The sequence below is a fragment of the Anastrepha ludens genome, chromosome 2, assembly GCF_028408465.1.
Source record: "Anastrepha ludens isolate Willacy chromosome 2, idAnaLude1.1, whole genome shotgun sequence".
NCBI lineage: Eukaryota > Metazoa > Arthropoda > Insecta > Diptera > Tephritidae > Anastrepha > Anastrepha ludens.
Window position 1 is genome coordinate 335,700 of NC_071498.1, and position 15,389 is coordinate 351,088.

Consider the following 15,389-nt stretch of genomic DNA (forward strand, 5'->3'; position numbering starts at 1 on the left):
ATATTTTATTTGCTTGTATTACACATATATTCCTTATTTTAAATATAAGACTACCAAATATTGTAATTAATCCTAGTTTATTGTAAAACCAGCTGATGGCCTTGAGCTAGTGCTGTTCTTATTTCCTGCTATTTTCTGTATATTCATATACTTAAAATAAAACATGATTCTGATTCTGATTCGAAGACAATGCCCACGCACTGCCTTGCCGACATATAAGTGCTCCAATCGGTAATTGGTATACATTCCAATTCCGCTAATCTGGCAGTGTAGCAAGGGCGTCATCTAGTGCTCAGTAGCTGGAACAAAAGAACTTTTTAAGAATGAGTTAGCAAAAATGATACATGGACACATACATGTATTTCAACTTTTCGGCAATACATTATTTTTTTAAATTGCTTCATTTAACTCAATATCAGTTTGGATCTTTTATTTATTTTAATGTGATACTCTGATGTAAGTTTACGTGTTAACCGACATTTAATTTTATAATTTTCTATAGAGAACATTGATTTACCCTAGCATTTCTTCGTCGCTTTTAAATGTCTCGGTTACCATTAGGGGAGAAAACCCATAATAGAGATTTTCAGTTCAGTTAAAAACAATCCCGCAATAATGTCCATTTCGAATTTGCATCTTCTTATTTTTTAAGTTCTTTACCTCACTTGCTTTTGATCAAATCTGGCAACTCACGGCTGTGGAAACCGGCTTAGTTGTGATAAGTGTTGTTTTACCACAAGTATTTCACGGTCTAAACAATCAAAGAGTGGATACTTTAGTTGTTTATTTAATACACTTAGTTTTCAAAAGTTTACCAACTTATATAAATTCCTTAAATATACTATTACGTATATAGACATTTATTTACGGAAAACAAAAAACGATCTTTCAAAGTAGAGGAATGTGTACATAAACTCACTGTGGTATTAAGAAAACGTCATCAGCGGTGCTCCGTGGTACAGAGCAAGTACAGAGAAAGAAATTGAGAAAGCAGCATAAAATTTAGAAGAAGGTACAAATTTAGTTCGCTGTGGCTGCTTTTGCAAACAACTCGGTGATAAATAATACGCGGAGATTCGAACAAGTCTTGCCAAGTTCAGTGAATAAATAAATAATACATACAAATCCAAGTATATTAATTATATATTTTTTATAATATTTAACTCAGTGATAACACTTCTAATGTAAAACCTACTCAATAAAGATTCTACAAACGTAGTTCAAAGAAAGATAAAAGAGCGCTGGAGGAAATAAAAGCCAATAACCAATAACTCGAAGTGAGACAGAACACACAGGCGGCTGAAAATTGAACTGAACGCACTACCCCGAGCATTTGCCATTGACCTTTATTTGACATTTATAAAAACGGCAGCAGAACGTTTTGTAGAAAAGCAAGTCTGTGAGCCGCCTGTGGCCATCCATTTGTTCATTGTGGTGTATACGCAGAGCTAAAAGCAGTCAAATTGCAACTTTCGGCCAGGTAAGTGTACACTAGAATAAGACCAAATTATTTCGAAAGAAAATGTGTTCGCCAAAATACAGATGCTAATTAATATTGTTTCTATTAAACATACAAAGTTTAAACGTTGGTGATTGGGTTGTTACACCGTGTCTTTGGGCCGAGTGTGTACATTTGTATCTTCCATATGTATGTATGTACATATGTATCAACGCTTGTGTATATAAAAGACTCCCTCTTAAAGTGTAAAAGAGCAATTTTTAAAAGTACAGAGTAAATTAATTGCTTTGTTCGCGTATTTTTATAGCAAAATATAATCGGGAATGAAATTCCTGTAAATTCGCTCCTAAAAGAGAAGATCGGAAATAGCACAACAATGTACAAATTTCAGTACCTTCACATTTCTATAACAGTTGCCTTTTCGCCATTGGCATTTTACATACAAATACTCCAAATCGTTTAAAAATACATACATACATATAATTAATTGTCCCGTATGATATACCCCCTAACACTAGTTATATTTCATTAATTGAATTGTAATTGATATTTTGTAACTTTTGATCCAAGTTATCTTTTAAAAGGTAATACTAAAAATGATTAGAATTCCGCTATTCGAGCCTTATTCTCCAAAGAAGTTGATTTGCACACACTCTAGTCAGCTGTTCATTCGCTGCCATTTTTGCGCATAAATAAAAAGCACTGTGATAAGTAATTATATTACTCATTTAAAACACCGGGTTGTACAAATATGTTTATGTATATTAGATTGTGCTTCCTAATCGAGCTCTGGGTGATTTGGTTCGAGAACGACCTTAAAGTTCTGTAGATAAAGGAATGAATATTGGTCATCGACGTCAGAGGAATGTTTTGAAAATATTTCGTGTCTACCATCAAATTTAGCATATTTATATATAGAATGTATGTATGTACCATGACGTACTTATGTAGATTAGAGTGGGTGATTTAAAACAATTTTTTTTGTTTGCTGAATCGTGTGATAAGGCTAAGAAAAACTGTAAAAGGAACCATTGGTTTGGAAATGAGTTTAAGCCTGTGCACTTCTAATTAAAAATATTTACTTTTCACAAAATTAATTTCTTTCTATTCCTTACCTGATTTACTCTTTTGCAGAGATTCTGAAATTTATTTTAAATAAACAATCCATTTGTATTTTTTGCAAAGAAGTGTATATGTTTAGGTTAAGTGCCAATGCGAGGAGTTTTATTTTACAACTTATGAAAAAATTTAAGCACTTATGAAAAAAACTAAAACAACATTGACTGTTTATATCAAACATTTTGCGTTCCAATGTATTGTATTTTATGTGAAATATTTGGATAGAAACTTCAGATATACGAGATATCATAAAATAACGCACTTTTTTACGTTTCATCTGTACAAATTTTTAGCTTTTTATTGCTCAAAATTTTTGATAGTTGCTTTGATACAAAAGAAGAGCAACGGGCTAAGCAATTAAAAAATGCAGCAATTTTCTAAAAAATATTTTTATAGAAATGAAATCTATGTATTTTTTGGACGTGTTAGGAATGATACAATATTAGAACAAAAAAATATCTTTTGAAATCCACTTCCTGAAAACAGGGTATTTTTACAATAGGGCTCCACTCATGCCGAAAACAATTGCTCAGGGGCTTATCTAAACTTTAGTGTCCAATGATTTCATTGTCCATAACCGTGAAACTTAGTTGCATTTAACGCTGCACCATGCAGAGCAGCATAAATAAAGTTGGCAGTACCGTTGTTTTCCCACATCACAGCATGTGTCATTCGCAGATGCTCCCTGTTGGGGCGGGATTGATACAATCTATCGGAAATGGTAGAATTTATCGGCATTGCTAATGGTTGGTTTAACGTGTTCAATACAAAGTTTTCAAATTATCAATATATTCCCTCCCAAAAACATTTTAGACAGGATTTGTGTCAGTCAGTGTTGATGTTTTGTTTTTAACCATTTTAAATAAATGCCTTGTGAAATAAAAACAAATCAATCAAAGCAAAGCAATAATGGCCAAAACTTTCAGAACTAAAGCTGAAGTCCAGCAGGGTGAGGAGGCCACATTAATGTTAATCTGCTCTCAGCGATTTTAAAATTATTAACTGGTGTGGTGACGTAACAGGAGACATGACAAAACTGAGATTGTGTTGGTGATGTTCATGTTACTTTTTTGCCCTCTGAACAACGACTGAGCGGTCACAATTTGGCTTCCGAATCCCCTGTGACGTAGAAGCCGAAGTTACTCTCATAACTTTGATTCAGATGGTCAAACCTTTTAATTTGTAATCCTTGCAGGTTAAGTCAAAGTGAATTAAAGGCGGTATCCCAGGCGAAATGAATACTGGGTAAGGGACCTGACGTCAGACTTGTCAAAATTCAGTCCAGTATTTAATTCACCTTGATGCAAATAAACTTTTTTAATCAGGATGACGTAAATGATGTAGTATTTGATTCTAAAATATGTAAATATTATTATGTACACGCGAAACAGAAATTTGCTTATACATACATACATATATGAATGTTTGTGTACATAATCGTTCAAATACTTAATTGTTCATACTAGATTCCTATTTGACCCAGTTATAAAAAATAACTTAAAAAAAACACCAGTCTAACGGTTAGACGCGATAGAAGTGAAACCTTCCGTAAAACAAACTGAGAGAGAATAAGACGAAAGCAGCATTAGGAGCAAGATAATTATAGGTTCATTATAATATTGCTATAAAGTTCATATTTTATTTTCTTCATTTTATTATTATTCATCCTCAATGTTTTCAATTTCAACAAATGATACGAGTGGCTTATGATAGCTAAAATATGATACAAATGCTTTGGTTTCGATGTTGTCAACATGTCTTTGAAATACCGCGTCAATGGTTGTTTTTGATCGTGTTGTCGATTCAGTGCGATTGTTACACATTTTTAAATTGAATGTTGTATTGAGAACGTCAATTAAAGGAACCGCTGTGTCCAATGCAAAATTTACGTTAAAATCGCCACTTAAAATCATTGGAACTTTATTGTAATATTTTCTAAGTATCCGCGATACTTCTGGTGTATACTTTATTAAATTTTCGTGAATGAATTCCGTGATGCTATTTATTGATTTTTTTTCTGTCGATATTCACGACACTTTTCTGCATTATTTTTCGGCATAATTGCGGTAAATATTTAAAAATGAAAATATTTACGAATATAAAAATACACACGCGGTTGCTATTATGAGCGTCCCCAGCAAAACCTGCGTGACCGAAACTCTAACACAATTACATTTTTTTGAATGTTACAAACACATATGCACGCAGGTTTTGCTGGGGCGTGACCGAAACTCTAACACAATTACACATATGCACTCGTATTTGTTTGAAAATCGACTTTTTTTTTTGGTTCTCCGTCACCTTTGGAAAATGTGTAAACAGTAAGCAAACTTTATTCATATATTTTTCCTCATTTTTGCATCAGTAAAATTAAACAAACGCCGTAGCCGAATGGGTTGGTGCGTGACTACTATTCAGAATTCACTGAGAGAACGTCAGTTCGAATCTCGGTGAAAACACCAAAATTAAGGAAAACTATTTTTCTAATAGCGCTCACCCCTCAGCAGGCAATGGCAAAACACCGAGTGTATTTCTGCCATGAAAAAAAGCTCCTCATAAACATATCATAAAATAAAATAACTGTTTAAAAAAAAATTTTTTCTTGTGATTCGAACCAAGGATTTTGGATCGGAAGCTCACATTGCTAGCCGCTCGGCTATCGCGCCATGCTGTCGGCGCTGGCCTAAAAGTTATTTAGTTCGTCGCTACGTGTATATGTAATATTCGTAGCCAAGAGTGTCGCTTTTTTCGTTTCACTTTTTCTCAAATCACTCCCAACGATTCTAAAGAAGTTTTCACTTCAAAAATATATCCACATACATAAGCATATAAAAAGATGTGCAAAATTTTACGAACTGGTTAGCCATTACCATGAAATGCAATATAATAATTATAGAACCTTAGGATAATAATAATAATAATAAATAAAAGCGCTAGGTTATGGGCGCATACTAGCTTTAAAAACTTATGGTTACAAAAACTTAAATGAGTGTCAACTGACTAAGATTTCAATGCTAAAGCATCCGCACCACTCTGTATCACAATAAAGGTTTTAAATTTGCAATTTGCATTTTATTCATGATGTTACCATATAACTTCTCTGGCATTGGAATTCAGTATATACATATGTACATATGTATGTGCATAAATTTTTTTATGTTGATAATGTCATGGGAGTTTCAAAGAAATAAATTAAAGAAATAATCATTTCTTACTCTTATGCTAAATTTAAAGTCTTAGGTTTAATTTAGACTTACTGCTGGTGGAACGCAGAAATAGCAATTCCCACTAATTTCTATGTTCTTTTCTAATATCTTATGTAACTCTTGTTTTGGCGAAGCGCTTATTTCAAAGGGAAATGAGTAACAATGCAAAAGTGCAAGTGCTTCTAAATATAGTACCTATGTACTTATGTATGCACAAGTACAAATATACACATGGTTTAAATTTATATTTGTGAAGGTAGCTGTGCAGCACATTCTTTATAGAAATGTGTACATAAAATCAAGTTATCACACAATTTTAAGAGAGGAAATATACAATATATGGAAATACATTGATCTGATTTTTTTTTATTTAGCTTATAATGTATTCAACATCTGTCAGTATATACAGCTATTGGCAGAGAAATAGCGCACTTCAGCAGAATAACACATAATGATGAATATTTTTTGCTGAATGACATAGTGAAACAGATATTTTTGCACAAATCAATTATTTTATATCTTAATAAACTGATAAATATATGTATAGATACGCAACAATTCAATGTATACAATTGAAAAGAGTTCGAAAAATCGGAATTTACTTCTCATTACTATTATTTTTATTAAGTATTAATTTCCAGAATTTTACGTATTTGCTTCTATTGACATTTGCGAAATCCAAACGTACCTTGTTAGTTTTTTCGACAGTAGCGGTTTTTTCTACACATGCCCCTATAATTTATTTTGATTGAGGTGTCTTAGCACAAGTCTGTTTGATATGTTCAGGCTATATTCCTCATTTATTTCCAGCGTTATCGGTCGAGAGAACTTAAGAGAGGCACGCTTATTTTTCTCAACAATGGCCTTGTCCTGCAGAATTGTAGTATTTCGCTTTCGCGCAGGCGTGCTTTGCACATTCTTTCTCTTCAGCATATTTCTGTCTGTACTAATCCATTTGATTGTAAACCATTTTACGTGAACAACTCATTATTTCCGCAGTTTTTGTTTGTTTTGTACCTTTTTCGAAAATGTCCTAAATAATGTTTTCCTTTTCAAGTGAGCAGTTAGGTCCTCTTCCCAAAAACGACTTTAAAGGTTACAATTGTATGCTTGTTGCAATTATGACAAATACGAATTACGAAATACGAAAATTAACTTGATTATCTTAACTAATAATTTAAATGTTACATTCCTACGCTATTTCGTTTTCCGACGCTATAATATGAATTTCAAAAGGTCATAGCAAAAAGAAACATTAAAAAAGTTAACGGGACCCGATATTAGAGATATTAGAGAGAAGTGATTCACAGCATAAATTTTGCATAAAAATTTATACGAACATCAGTTAATCTTCTAAGAAATAACAATTCGTACGGAGAACACCATAAGTGCGCTATTTCTATGTCCATCATTGTACATATTTTAAGATAAGACAGAAAAAAAATTCTTTCTGCTGTGCTAACTGGTTGGTCAATTAATTACCGAGGTTTTAAAAGATTGGGGTATTCGGGCCGAGTTCAGCAACAGCCGAAACTGATATTCCCTACCGAGAAAATTTCGCAAAATTTACCATATTTTCGAATACTGAATTGTAACTATATACCCCATGCAAATAAGTTGTATTAAGTATTAGGCTACGTCCCCCTGTACAGCCTTGCAAACGTTTGCCCTTTTAATGAACTTCATCATTCACCACGGGACGAGCACATTAAGCGTAGATGCAGTACATATGTAATAATCTGTTATGCTATGCGATCCCCATATACACATATACATATGTATATGCATTTATATATATTCAGATCTAGAATTGAACATAAACGCAATCAGCAAGTGATAGCGACCTCAAAAATGTCTATCGGCCCACAATCCGGCTGCCTTAGTGATAACGTTTTGAAAATCTCTGTTGCTGGCTTGGTGATTAGTAGAATTCATTTGGTATTCATTAGTATTGTAAATCGGAGCAAAATGTTACGAAGACAATTCTCCTTCCGTATAGAAGACCAGGAAAGTTTCTAGAGAGCTAAAATTCCCATTCAAATTAGACCTCCAAAATATTTTATAAAATTTGTATTTAAAAGGATTGATAATTTATTCTAGCTTTCTATTACAGATGAATAGGCGAATTTCTCGGGTTGAGTCCGGTGCGGACTTAAAGGATTATTTTGACCGCGGTGACATTGCGTCGCGCGAGAATCGTTGGAACTTTGAAATAGCATGGGAGGTAGCTAACAAAGTTGGAGGTATCTATACGGTAATACGTTCGAAAGCGTATGTTTCCACTGAAGAGATGGGTGAGCAGCTTTGCTTAATGGGTCCTTACAAAGAGCACTGCGCACGCACGGAAATGGAGGAAATGGAGTTTCCTCGCGGTAATCCACTTCTGGAAGCAGTGAATACTATGCGATCGCGCGGTTACAAAATCCACACAGGACGTTGGTTGGTCGACGGTAACCCACAACTCATACTATTCGACATTGGATCTGGTGCATGGAAACTAGACCAATTCAAATCGGAATTGTGGGAGAAATGTCATATCGGTAAGAGAATTTCAGCATTTTCATGAATTATTACATCAATATATTTCATAAATTTTAATTAATTTTGTAGGCGTACCACATTTAGATGTTGAAACGAACGATGCAATCATATTAGGCTTTATGATTGCTGAATTTCTTGAAGAGGTTTGTTTATATCTATAAGCCTTAAAATATATTTGAATACCTCCTTTTCAATACCCTTTCTTTATAGTTTCGAAACCGTGCTTTGGATTACTCCAGTGCCCATGACTTGCAGACCCCACGCATTGTGGCTCACTTTCACGAATGGCAGGCGGGTGTTGGTTTGATCGCTCTACGAACGAAGCACATAGAAGTCGCCACAGTTTTCACTACCCACGCGACACTTTTGGGTCGTTACCTCTGTGCTGGCAAAACTGACTTCTATAATAACCTGGGCAAGTTTGCTGTAGATGAAGAAGCGGGAAAAAGACAAATTTACCACCGGTATTGTATTGAAAGAGCTGCCACTCATTTGTCTCATGTGTTCACAACAGTATCTGAGATTACGGGCTATGAAGCGGAGCATTTGCTAAAGCGAAAGCCTGATATCATTACACCTAATGGTCTTAATGTGAAAAAGTTTTCTGCCATACATGAATTCCAAAACCTGCACGCAGTTGCAAAGGAAAAGATTAACGAATTCGTTCGAGGACATTTTTATGGGTTAGTTAAATAACTTATCTCAGTTTAATAAAAAAATGTTTAATCATTTATAATTGAATAGACATATGGACTTCGATTTGGATAAGACACTTTACTTTTTTATTGCTGGTCGCTATGAATTTGGAAATAAAGGTGCTGATATCTTCATAGAATCATTGGCTCGGCTCAATGCAATGTTAAAACACGAAAAACCTGATACGACTGTTGTTGCGTTCCTCATTTTTCCTACTAAAGTCAACAATTTTAATGTGGACTCGCTACGTGGGCACGCTGTTATTAAGCAGTTGCGCGATACCATCAATAATGTTCAAAATTCTATGGGGAAACGTATGTTTGACTCGTGTGTGAAAGGCCATATTCCAGGTCCGGACGAATTACTAACAAAGGAGGATTTAGTCAAAATTAAGCGGTGTATGTTTGCTATGCAAAGAGATTCAATGCCGCCAGTAACGACACACAATATAGTGAGACTTTGCTTAAACTTATTATTCCTGCTAATATTGTTTTGTTCACGTTTTTTTTTTTTCGATTTCGTTAATTTAGGTTGACGACTGGAATGATCCTGTTTTAGGCTCTATTCGCCGGTGTAATCTATTCAACTCAGTGCATGATAGAGTGAAAATGGTTTTCCACCCAGAGTTTTTGACATCCACAAATCCGCTATTTGGTATTGATTATGAAGAATTCGTGCGTGGTTGCCATTTAGGAGTATTTCCTTCATATTACGAACCTTGGGGATACACTCCAGCGGAATGTACTGTTATGGGTATTCCCAGTATAACTACAAACTTGTCTGGTTTTGGTTGTTTTATGAACGAACATATATGTGACCCGAAGTCATATGGTATCTATATCGTGGACCGTCGATATATTGGCTTAGAGAACAGTGTCCAGCAGCTTTCTGGCTTTATGATGGAGTTTGCAAGGTTAAACCGACGACAACGTATAATTCAGAGGAACCGAACAGAGCGCCTCAGTGATCTTTTGGATTGGAGAACATTGGGAATTGTAAGTATATACAATATTTTACTAAATGAAGAAACATATTTGTTCCTCTTTTGAAAGTATTACCGCCAAGCTAGAGTTAAGGCACTTCAGGCAGTATATCCAGACTATGTAGACGAGGGGTCTCTTTACAGCTCAAGAAGCACATTGAACTTTTCTAGGCCTTTCAGTGAACCGCCAAGCCCTACGTCTTCCAGTAAGTGTATAATCTGTAAGTGCGTATTCAATTATTTTGATAAATAAAATTATTTTCTCAGGACACACAACACCCGCTCCATCAGTCCATGGTTCTGACGACGAAGATTCTGTAGACGATGAGAAAGAGTTGAAGGAATTAGGAATTAAGTAATGGCGTAAAAATGTTCCTGATAGAGAAATATTGCATTGTTTCAGACAGTAAAATTACAATTTACTCACATATTACTACTGCATACATTGCTAACTATATTAACATTCATTTTTAGTAAGATTTTTAAATGCAGTTATATGGTTAAATGTTATCTAGCAATTAGAGATCTAAATTATTTTATAAATGTTAAATTATTGTAACAATCTGTAATACAACAATACATAGCTGGATAAACTCAATCTCCAACGCACGTGAAAACATACAATTAAATTATTGTAATGGAAGAAAGAAGACTAGGAACAATCTGTAATACAAAAATAGCTGCAAGAACACAATCTAGAACCTACGTACAAATACAATTGTAAAATTCAACTAACTACTTAGAAAACTTGTATATGAAATATAAACCGAAGCAATATACAATAATAATCAAATATTTACTCTTACACTTATCGTAAGCAAAACTGTTTGGCAGGGCATATTTGAAAAATATATAATATTTGGCAAATTTCTAATTAAAATTGAATGCATTGATTTAATTTAATAACTTATGGAAGAGTATCATAACATTGAACATTTGAACAAATACTCAAACAAACAAATTGTTGTGTGATTGATGCTGCTGAAGGGGCATCCTTTGACCAGAAATAAATCCTGGTAGGACCGATTATCGTGGGAAAGAGAACAATATGCTATATATATTTGTTCACATAAATATTGTTTGTAACAACTTACAAGTCTCGAGGTAAATGTGGAAATATACAACTGTAAATACCCTCAACACAACTGTTGATAGGAATCGAAACAACGTTTACAAGATAACTCTAGTGAATCTTGAAAAATGTTAATCTTGGCAAAGAGTAGATTTTTATTCAGAATGGGCGAAATCAGTAAATAACAAACTGATGAAAAATGAAAAGAAAGAAACATAGGGTATCTCACAAGACGCGTCTAGATGTTGTTTTTAAATAAAATATGAAAAAACTTATCTTCTTTCATGTTTCACTGTTTTTATTGAAAATATACGTGAAAAATGACATCATTTAAATGCCCAGCATGAGTACGTCTATAGGATGTCATAAATTAATGAATGTCTATTTGTTGTGGAACGGCGAGATGTCGATGTTGAAGGTTATTCAGCAACACTTTGCGCTACAGCAGAAATATTCTCAACAGAACATTCCTTTTTTGGTCTGCCAGTCCTTTCCCTATCTTTGATAGGACGAGTTTCTTGAAATGTTTGCCCCAACCTCTGAATTGTCGACTCATTCAGACGATTATTTGCACCAAAAAAATGGCGGAGTTTGTGATATGTTGTTCTTAAAGATCGACCATTTTCATAATAAGTTTACATCATTTTAACGCGTTGTTGTATAGTGTAAAATTGTACATGTCTGTACAAATTGTACTTGACAAAAAAACAAAGTTGACGTAAAAAACTGTACCATTTAGGAATTATTCACTACTGACAACTAGGCGTCACTTTAGAAAGACCCTTTACCGATATGTATAAAACAAATGAGCTTGGAAATAAAAACGTTGTTTCTCCGCACATTCCCAAAAAAATGATGTACGCTAACAATGTTATTTAAAATGTTATTGAAAACATGAACATATTGACTTCTGCATATGGGAATATACAGATATGAATATTAAGGGGCCAAAGAATTGCTTTTATTAAAACTTTGGTTTATTCCGATGGCTATAAGATGAACGATAAAATACTGGACGGTTGTGACGACGACGCCTCTCCATGCCATTATAATTTAAATTGTTATCCTCTATATCTTCAGTATTGGGGGTGATTATGCCAGAATCATTTTCATCGCCAAAACGTTGGTGCTCATTTTCTGAAGGCACATCATCCTCCAAACAATCAACTATGGAACCATCAAACAAGCGACACTTCTTTTTCGTAATGCGCCAATCATTTTCCAGCCCATTGGGGCCAAAGTCGTCGAAATTCGTGTTGGTAACATATCCATACATATTGCGGTCCAAACTGGCATAGATATCGGGCTTTTGAAAGCACGGAATGCATTGGGGAGGAATTCCGTTATACAAAATGTAGCCGTACGGTAGGCGGAGGCATCGCAGACATACAACAAATAGTGTTTTGTAGCTACAGGATACAAAAGGCCAAGTTGGTTGATAGTGACAACGCGATGTTTGGTGATTGTCTGAGGGCTCGTAGTTAATACCTGTGAAGCAGTTGGTTTGTTTTCCATTATTACAGTGTCTCTTCGGCTTGGCATGCATTATTCGCGCCTTACATTGCTTCCCACAAACACGAATTCGTTTTTGACGACAGGAAGCGACCGAAGAAGGCTGGCAGCGTTGCGTTGGCCGCACAACAATGCAACAAGCACCATTCTGATTGTAGCCCAGCCCGAAACTGCCACCGGTTGTGGAAGCATTGCTGCTGTCTATGTGAATGTTGTTTTCGTTTATGGCTGTTATATTGCTCATGTTTGTTTCGATAACGTTTCGAATTTCGTTAGTCAGCTTTATAACATTTGTGGAGTTGAGAGGAAAATGAGACTGCAGGCGATAATCGGTATCGTTTACACCTTGCACCACAATATCGTGGTTAAGTAGCAAAGGACATACGGGACACTCTGTTATACACAAATGCGGATCAACTGTCGTCTCACACACGTTGAGGCACTGGTCGCGGTTCGCATGGCATTGTTGGTACTCCTGCAATGTCGGCTGCTGATAAATCTTTTGTTGCGTATGTATCACGATAGGCTGTTCCTTAATTTTGCGCTCACTTGTCAAGGTTTCACGTTCTGCTGACAGCACTTTTTGTGTGACTAGCATCAAGATGTAAGCCAAGAGTATTACCTACGAAAAAGACTATTTTGCTATAATTGGAATATAATAGAACTTGATTAGGCTAGAAAATTCGCATTTTTTTATCACCACATGTTCGGTCACCAGTACAAATTTTTACTCATTGTCTATTACCTTACTGGATAGCATTTCAGATTAATTTGGCCTCGCAATCGTTATTAGAAAATATGTGTTGTGTACACTGCACTGATCGAAAAAATAGCTAACAGTGCCTTCACTCGACTCCCCAATGAATACAAAATAACTTTATAGTATTAATCTTATCATACCTAGATTACAAGTTGGCCTGTTATTTTTTTATTCGGCGAAGTAATAACCCACATCACCACTTGGCGCTTTCGCAATAACATTATGTTAAATTTATTTTAATTCCAAATAACAATTAGTAGATTTTGAGTTCCGCAGAGCACCAGTAGTCGAGACATCCATCCTCGGCCTGGCATCCAGGTCCTCCTGAGGCAATTGAGCAAAAATCTTGTTGGTCGTAGAAAGAGCATGCACGTGCTAAACACGTTGTACGGTAGCAATAAGAAGAACATGTTTTTCGGTATCCGACAGAGCATCCCGAACAATCATAGGGGTCTATAAGATCCAGAGCATTAGACATTTAATTTTGAATAACTCGAAAATAACCATGCATCCAAGTCACTCGCCTGCACTATCACTGCAGTTTTTTAGCTGACGACAATATTCGAAGCCATTTCCTGGTGGCATTACCAGGTACGTATCAACCTGGCGTGGTCGCGATGGCTTTAAGTAAATTGTCGGCGCTATGCAAAATGCTCCGCAGCGTACGTAGCGCCGACTATAGCATTTCCAACGACCTCTAATATTGTCCTTTCGACAAATTCGAGGTGTGAATACATTGCAGCACTTGGCTGTCGCAGGCACAGTATTGTTACTACAGTTGGATATATCATCACTGGAGGGAGTCCGTAAGTTATCTGCGGATGTTAACTGAAAAGCGTTGTTGAATGTAAAGTTGTTAACATTGTTAATTATAACGCCGTTATCTGAGTGGTTGAGATACACATGCACCGAGTTATGGAACTCCAAGGAATGAGTTACTGGTCCTGGAGGTTCACATTTTATGCCGGTCCAGACAGTGCCTGCAGGACACACCATTTGTATGCACCGTTTGTTTTGAAAAATTCCCTTGCCACAATACATGAGGCGACAAACTCCACCAACTTCAATGGTACCAGCTGGACAATTTTTAAGATGGGAGGGTGGTAATATATTCTCTTTTGTGGGTGTTGATGGTGTGGTATCTGTTTGAGGTTGTGGTGTATGATTGGATAATTGTGTTGTCGTGGATCCTGTTGACACGTTTGTAGAGACTGGATAGCATGGCGGGATGGTGGGTACAATGGCGAAACTAGGATATAGAGGTAAACATTTCATCTGGGGTGCGCATATCATCGGAGGACAGCGTGCCACCTTGGCTTCTTCTAGTATCTTTGGAACAATCGTCAGCGAGACCTTACAACAATCACACGGTAGCCAACCTACACAACTTTCGATGCAATGACGAGTACAACATTTTCCATTGGCTAAAATTTCCCCTGTAAACTCAATCACTATAAATCCACTTAACTTTAAAGACTTTCACACTTTTACCTTCACCACATGAACCTTGAACATTTGGAAAGCACATCCCATTCATGAGAATAAAATTTTCCGGACATGAAGTCACCTGAGGCACGCAAGACCCATTGAAGTCGTTAAACCCCCTGAGGACAGATCTGTAGTTAATGAAAATCTTATAAGATTTCCCAGTTCTAACAAATTGGACCCAAATCAAAAACTCTTACAACTGAAACGACGCCAAGAATATGTCCAAACACGATTGAAATAATTACGGAAATCCTTAGTGATTGAGAAGTGGACATAGTGCTGGTCAGAACTTATGGCACAAACATTCAATTTGTAACTGGCACGCTTCCTTAGTACCCTATAATACGGATCTGTGATCGACGTATAATCGCATCGAGTTGAGAGGCCTTGAACCTCAAGCTCTGATTGAGAGCCAGAAAATTTTGTATCTCCATAATTATATTCATATGTAAAGGGTGATCAGATTGGAGGTACTTTTGCCAATAGAGATTTTTGGGCAGATCACGTGTGACTACTGTCAAACAAAGACTTACGCCTCAACAACGTTTACGAAT

At 35.7% G+C, this 15,389-nt stretch overlaps 3 protein-coding genes across 9 annotated transcripts; 1 reads left to right on the forward strand and 2 right to left on the reverse strand.

The window, feature by feature from the left end:
* Nucleotides 1-734: 734 nt before the first annotated feature.
* Nucleotides 735-10,883, forward strand: LOC128861306 (glycogen [starch] synthase). 7 transcript variants are annotated; one of them, XM_054099375.1, is made up of 9 exons: nucleotides 735-1,012; nucleotides 1,169-1,480; nucleotides 7,898-8,324; nucleotides 8,395-8,468; nucleotides 8,536-9,008; nucleotides 9,070-9,472; nucleotides 9,552-10,016; nucleotides 10,074-10,209; nucleotides 10,271-10,883. In XM_054099375.1, the coding sequence occupies exons 3-9, from the start codon at nucleotides 7,898-7,900 to the stop codon at nucleotides 10,360-10,362; spliced, it is 2,070 nt and encodes a 689-aa protein (XP_053955350.1). In that variant the 5' UTR covers nucleotides 735-1,012; nucleotides 1,169-1,480; the 3' UTR covers nucleotides 10,363-10,883. The 7 variants fall into 7 exon arrangements, with proteins under 7 accessions (XP_053955350.1, XP_053955374.1, XP_053955334.1 ...); XM_054099399.1 differs by having other exon boundaries at nucleotides 1,205-1,480; XM_054099359.1 differs by having other exon boundaries at nucleotides 1,003-1,094.
* A 464-nt stretch (nucleotides 10,884-11,347) lies between these two features.
* Nucleotides 11,348-13,435, reverse strand: LOC128861357 (uncharacterized). The gene is made up of 2 exons (XM_054099451.1): nucleotides 13,333-13,435; nucleotides 11,348-13,209 (listed from the first exon to the last, which is right to left on the reverse strand). Exons 1-2 carry the CDS (start codon nucleotides 13,345-13,347, stop codon nucleotides 12,040-12,042), a joined length of 1,185 nt encoding a protein of 394 aa, XP_053955426.1. The 5' UTR covers nucleotides 13,348-13,435; the 3' UTR covers nucleotides 11,348-12,039.
* Nucleotides 13,436-13,471: 36 nt separating this feature from the next.
* Nucleotides 13,472-14,944, reverse strand: LOC128861363 (uncharacterized). Its single transcript, XM_054099464.1, has 3 exons — nucleotides 14,839-14,944; nucleotides 13,872-14,783; nucleotides 13,472-13,800 (listed from the first exon to the last, which is right to left on the reverse strand). Exons 1-3 carry the CDS (start codon nucleotides 14,882-14,884, stop codon nucleotides 13,601-13,603), a joined length of 1,158 nt encoding a protein of 385 aa, XP_053955439.1. The 5' UTR covers nucleotides 14,885-14,944; the 3' UTR covers nucleotides 13,472-13,600.
* Between the last annotated feature and the right edge of the window lie 445 nt (nucleotides 14,945-15,389).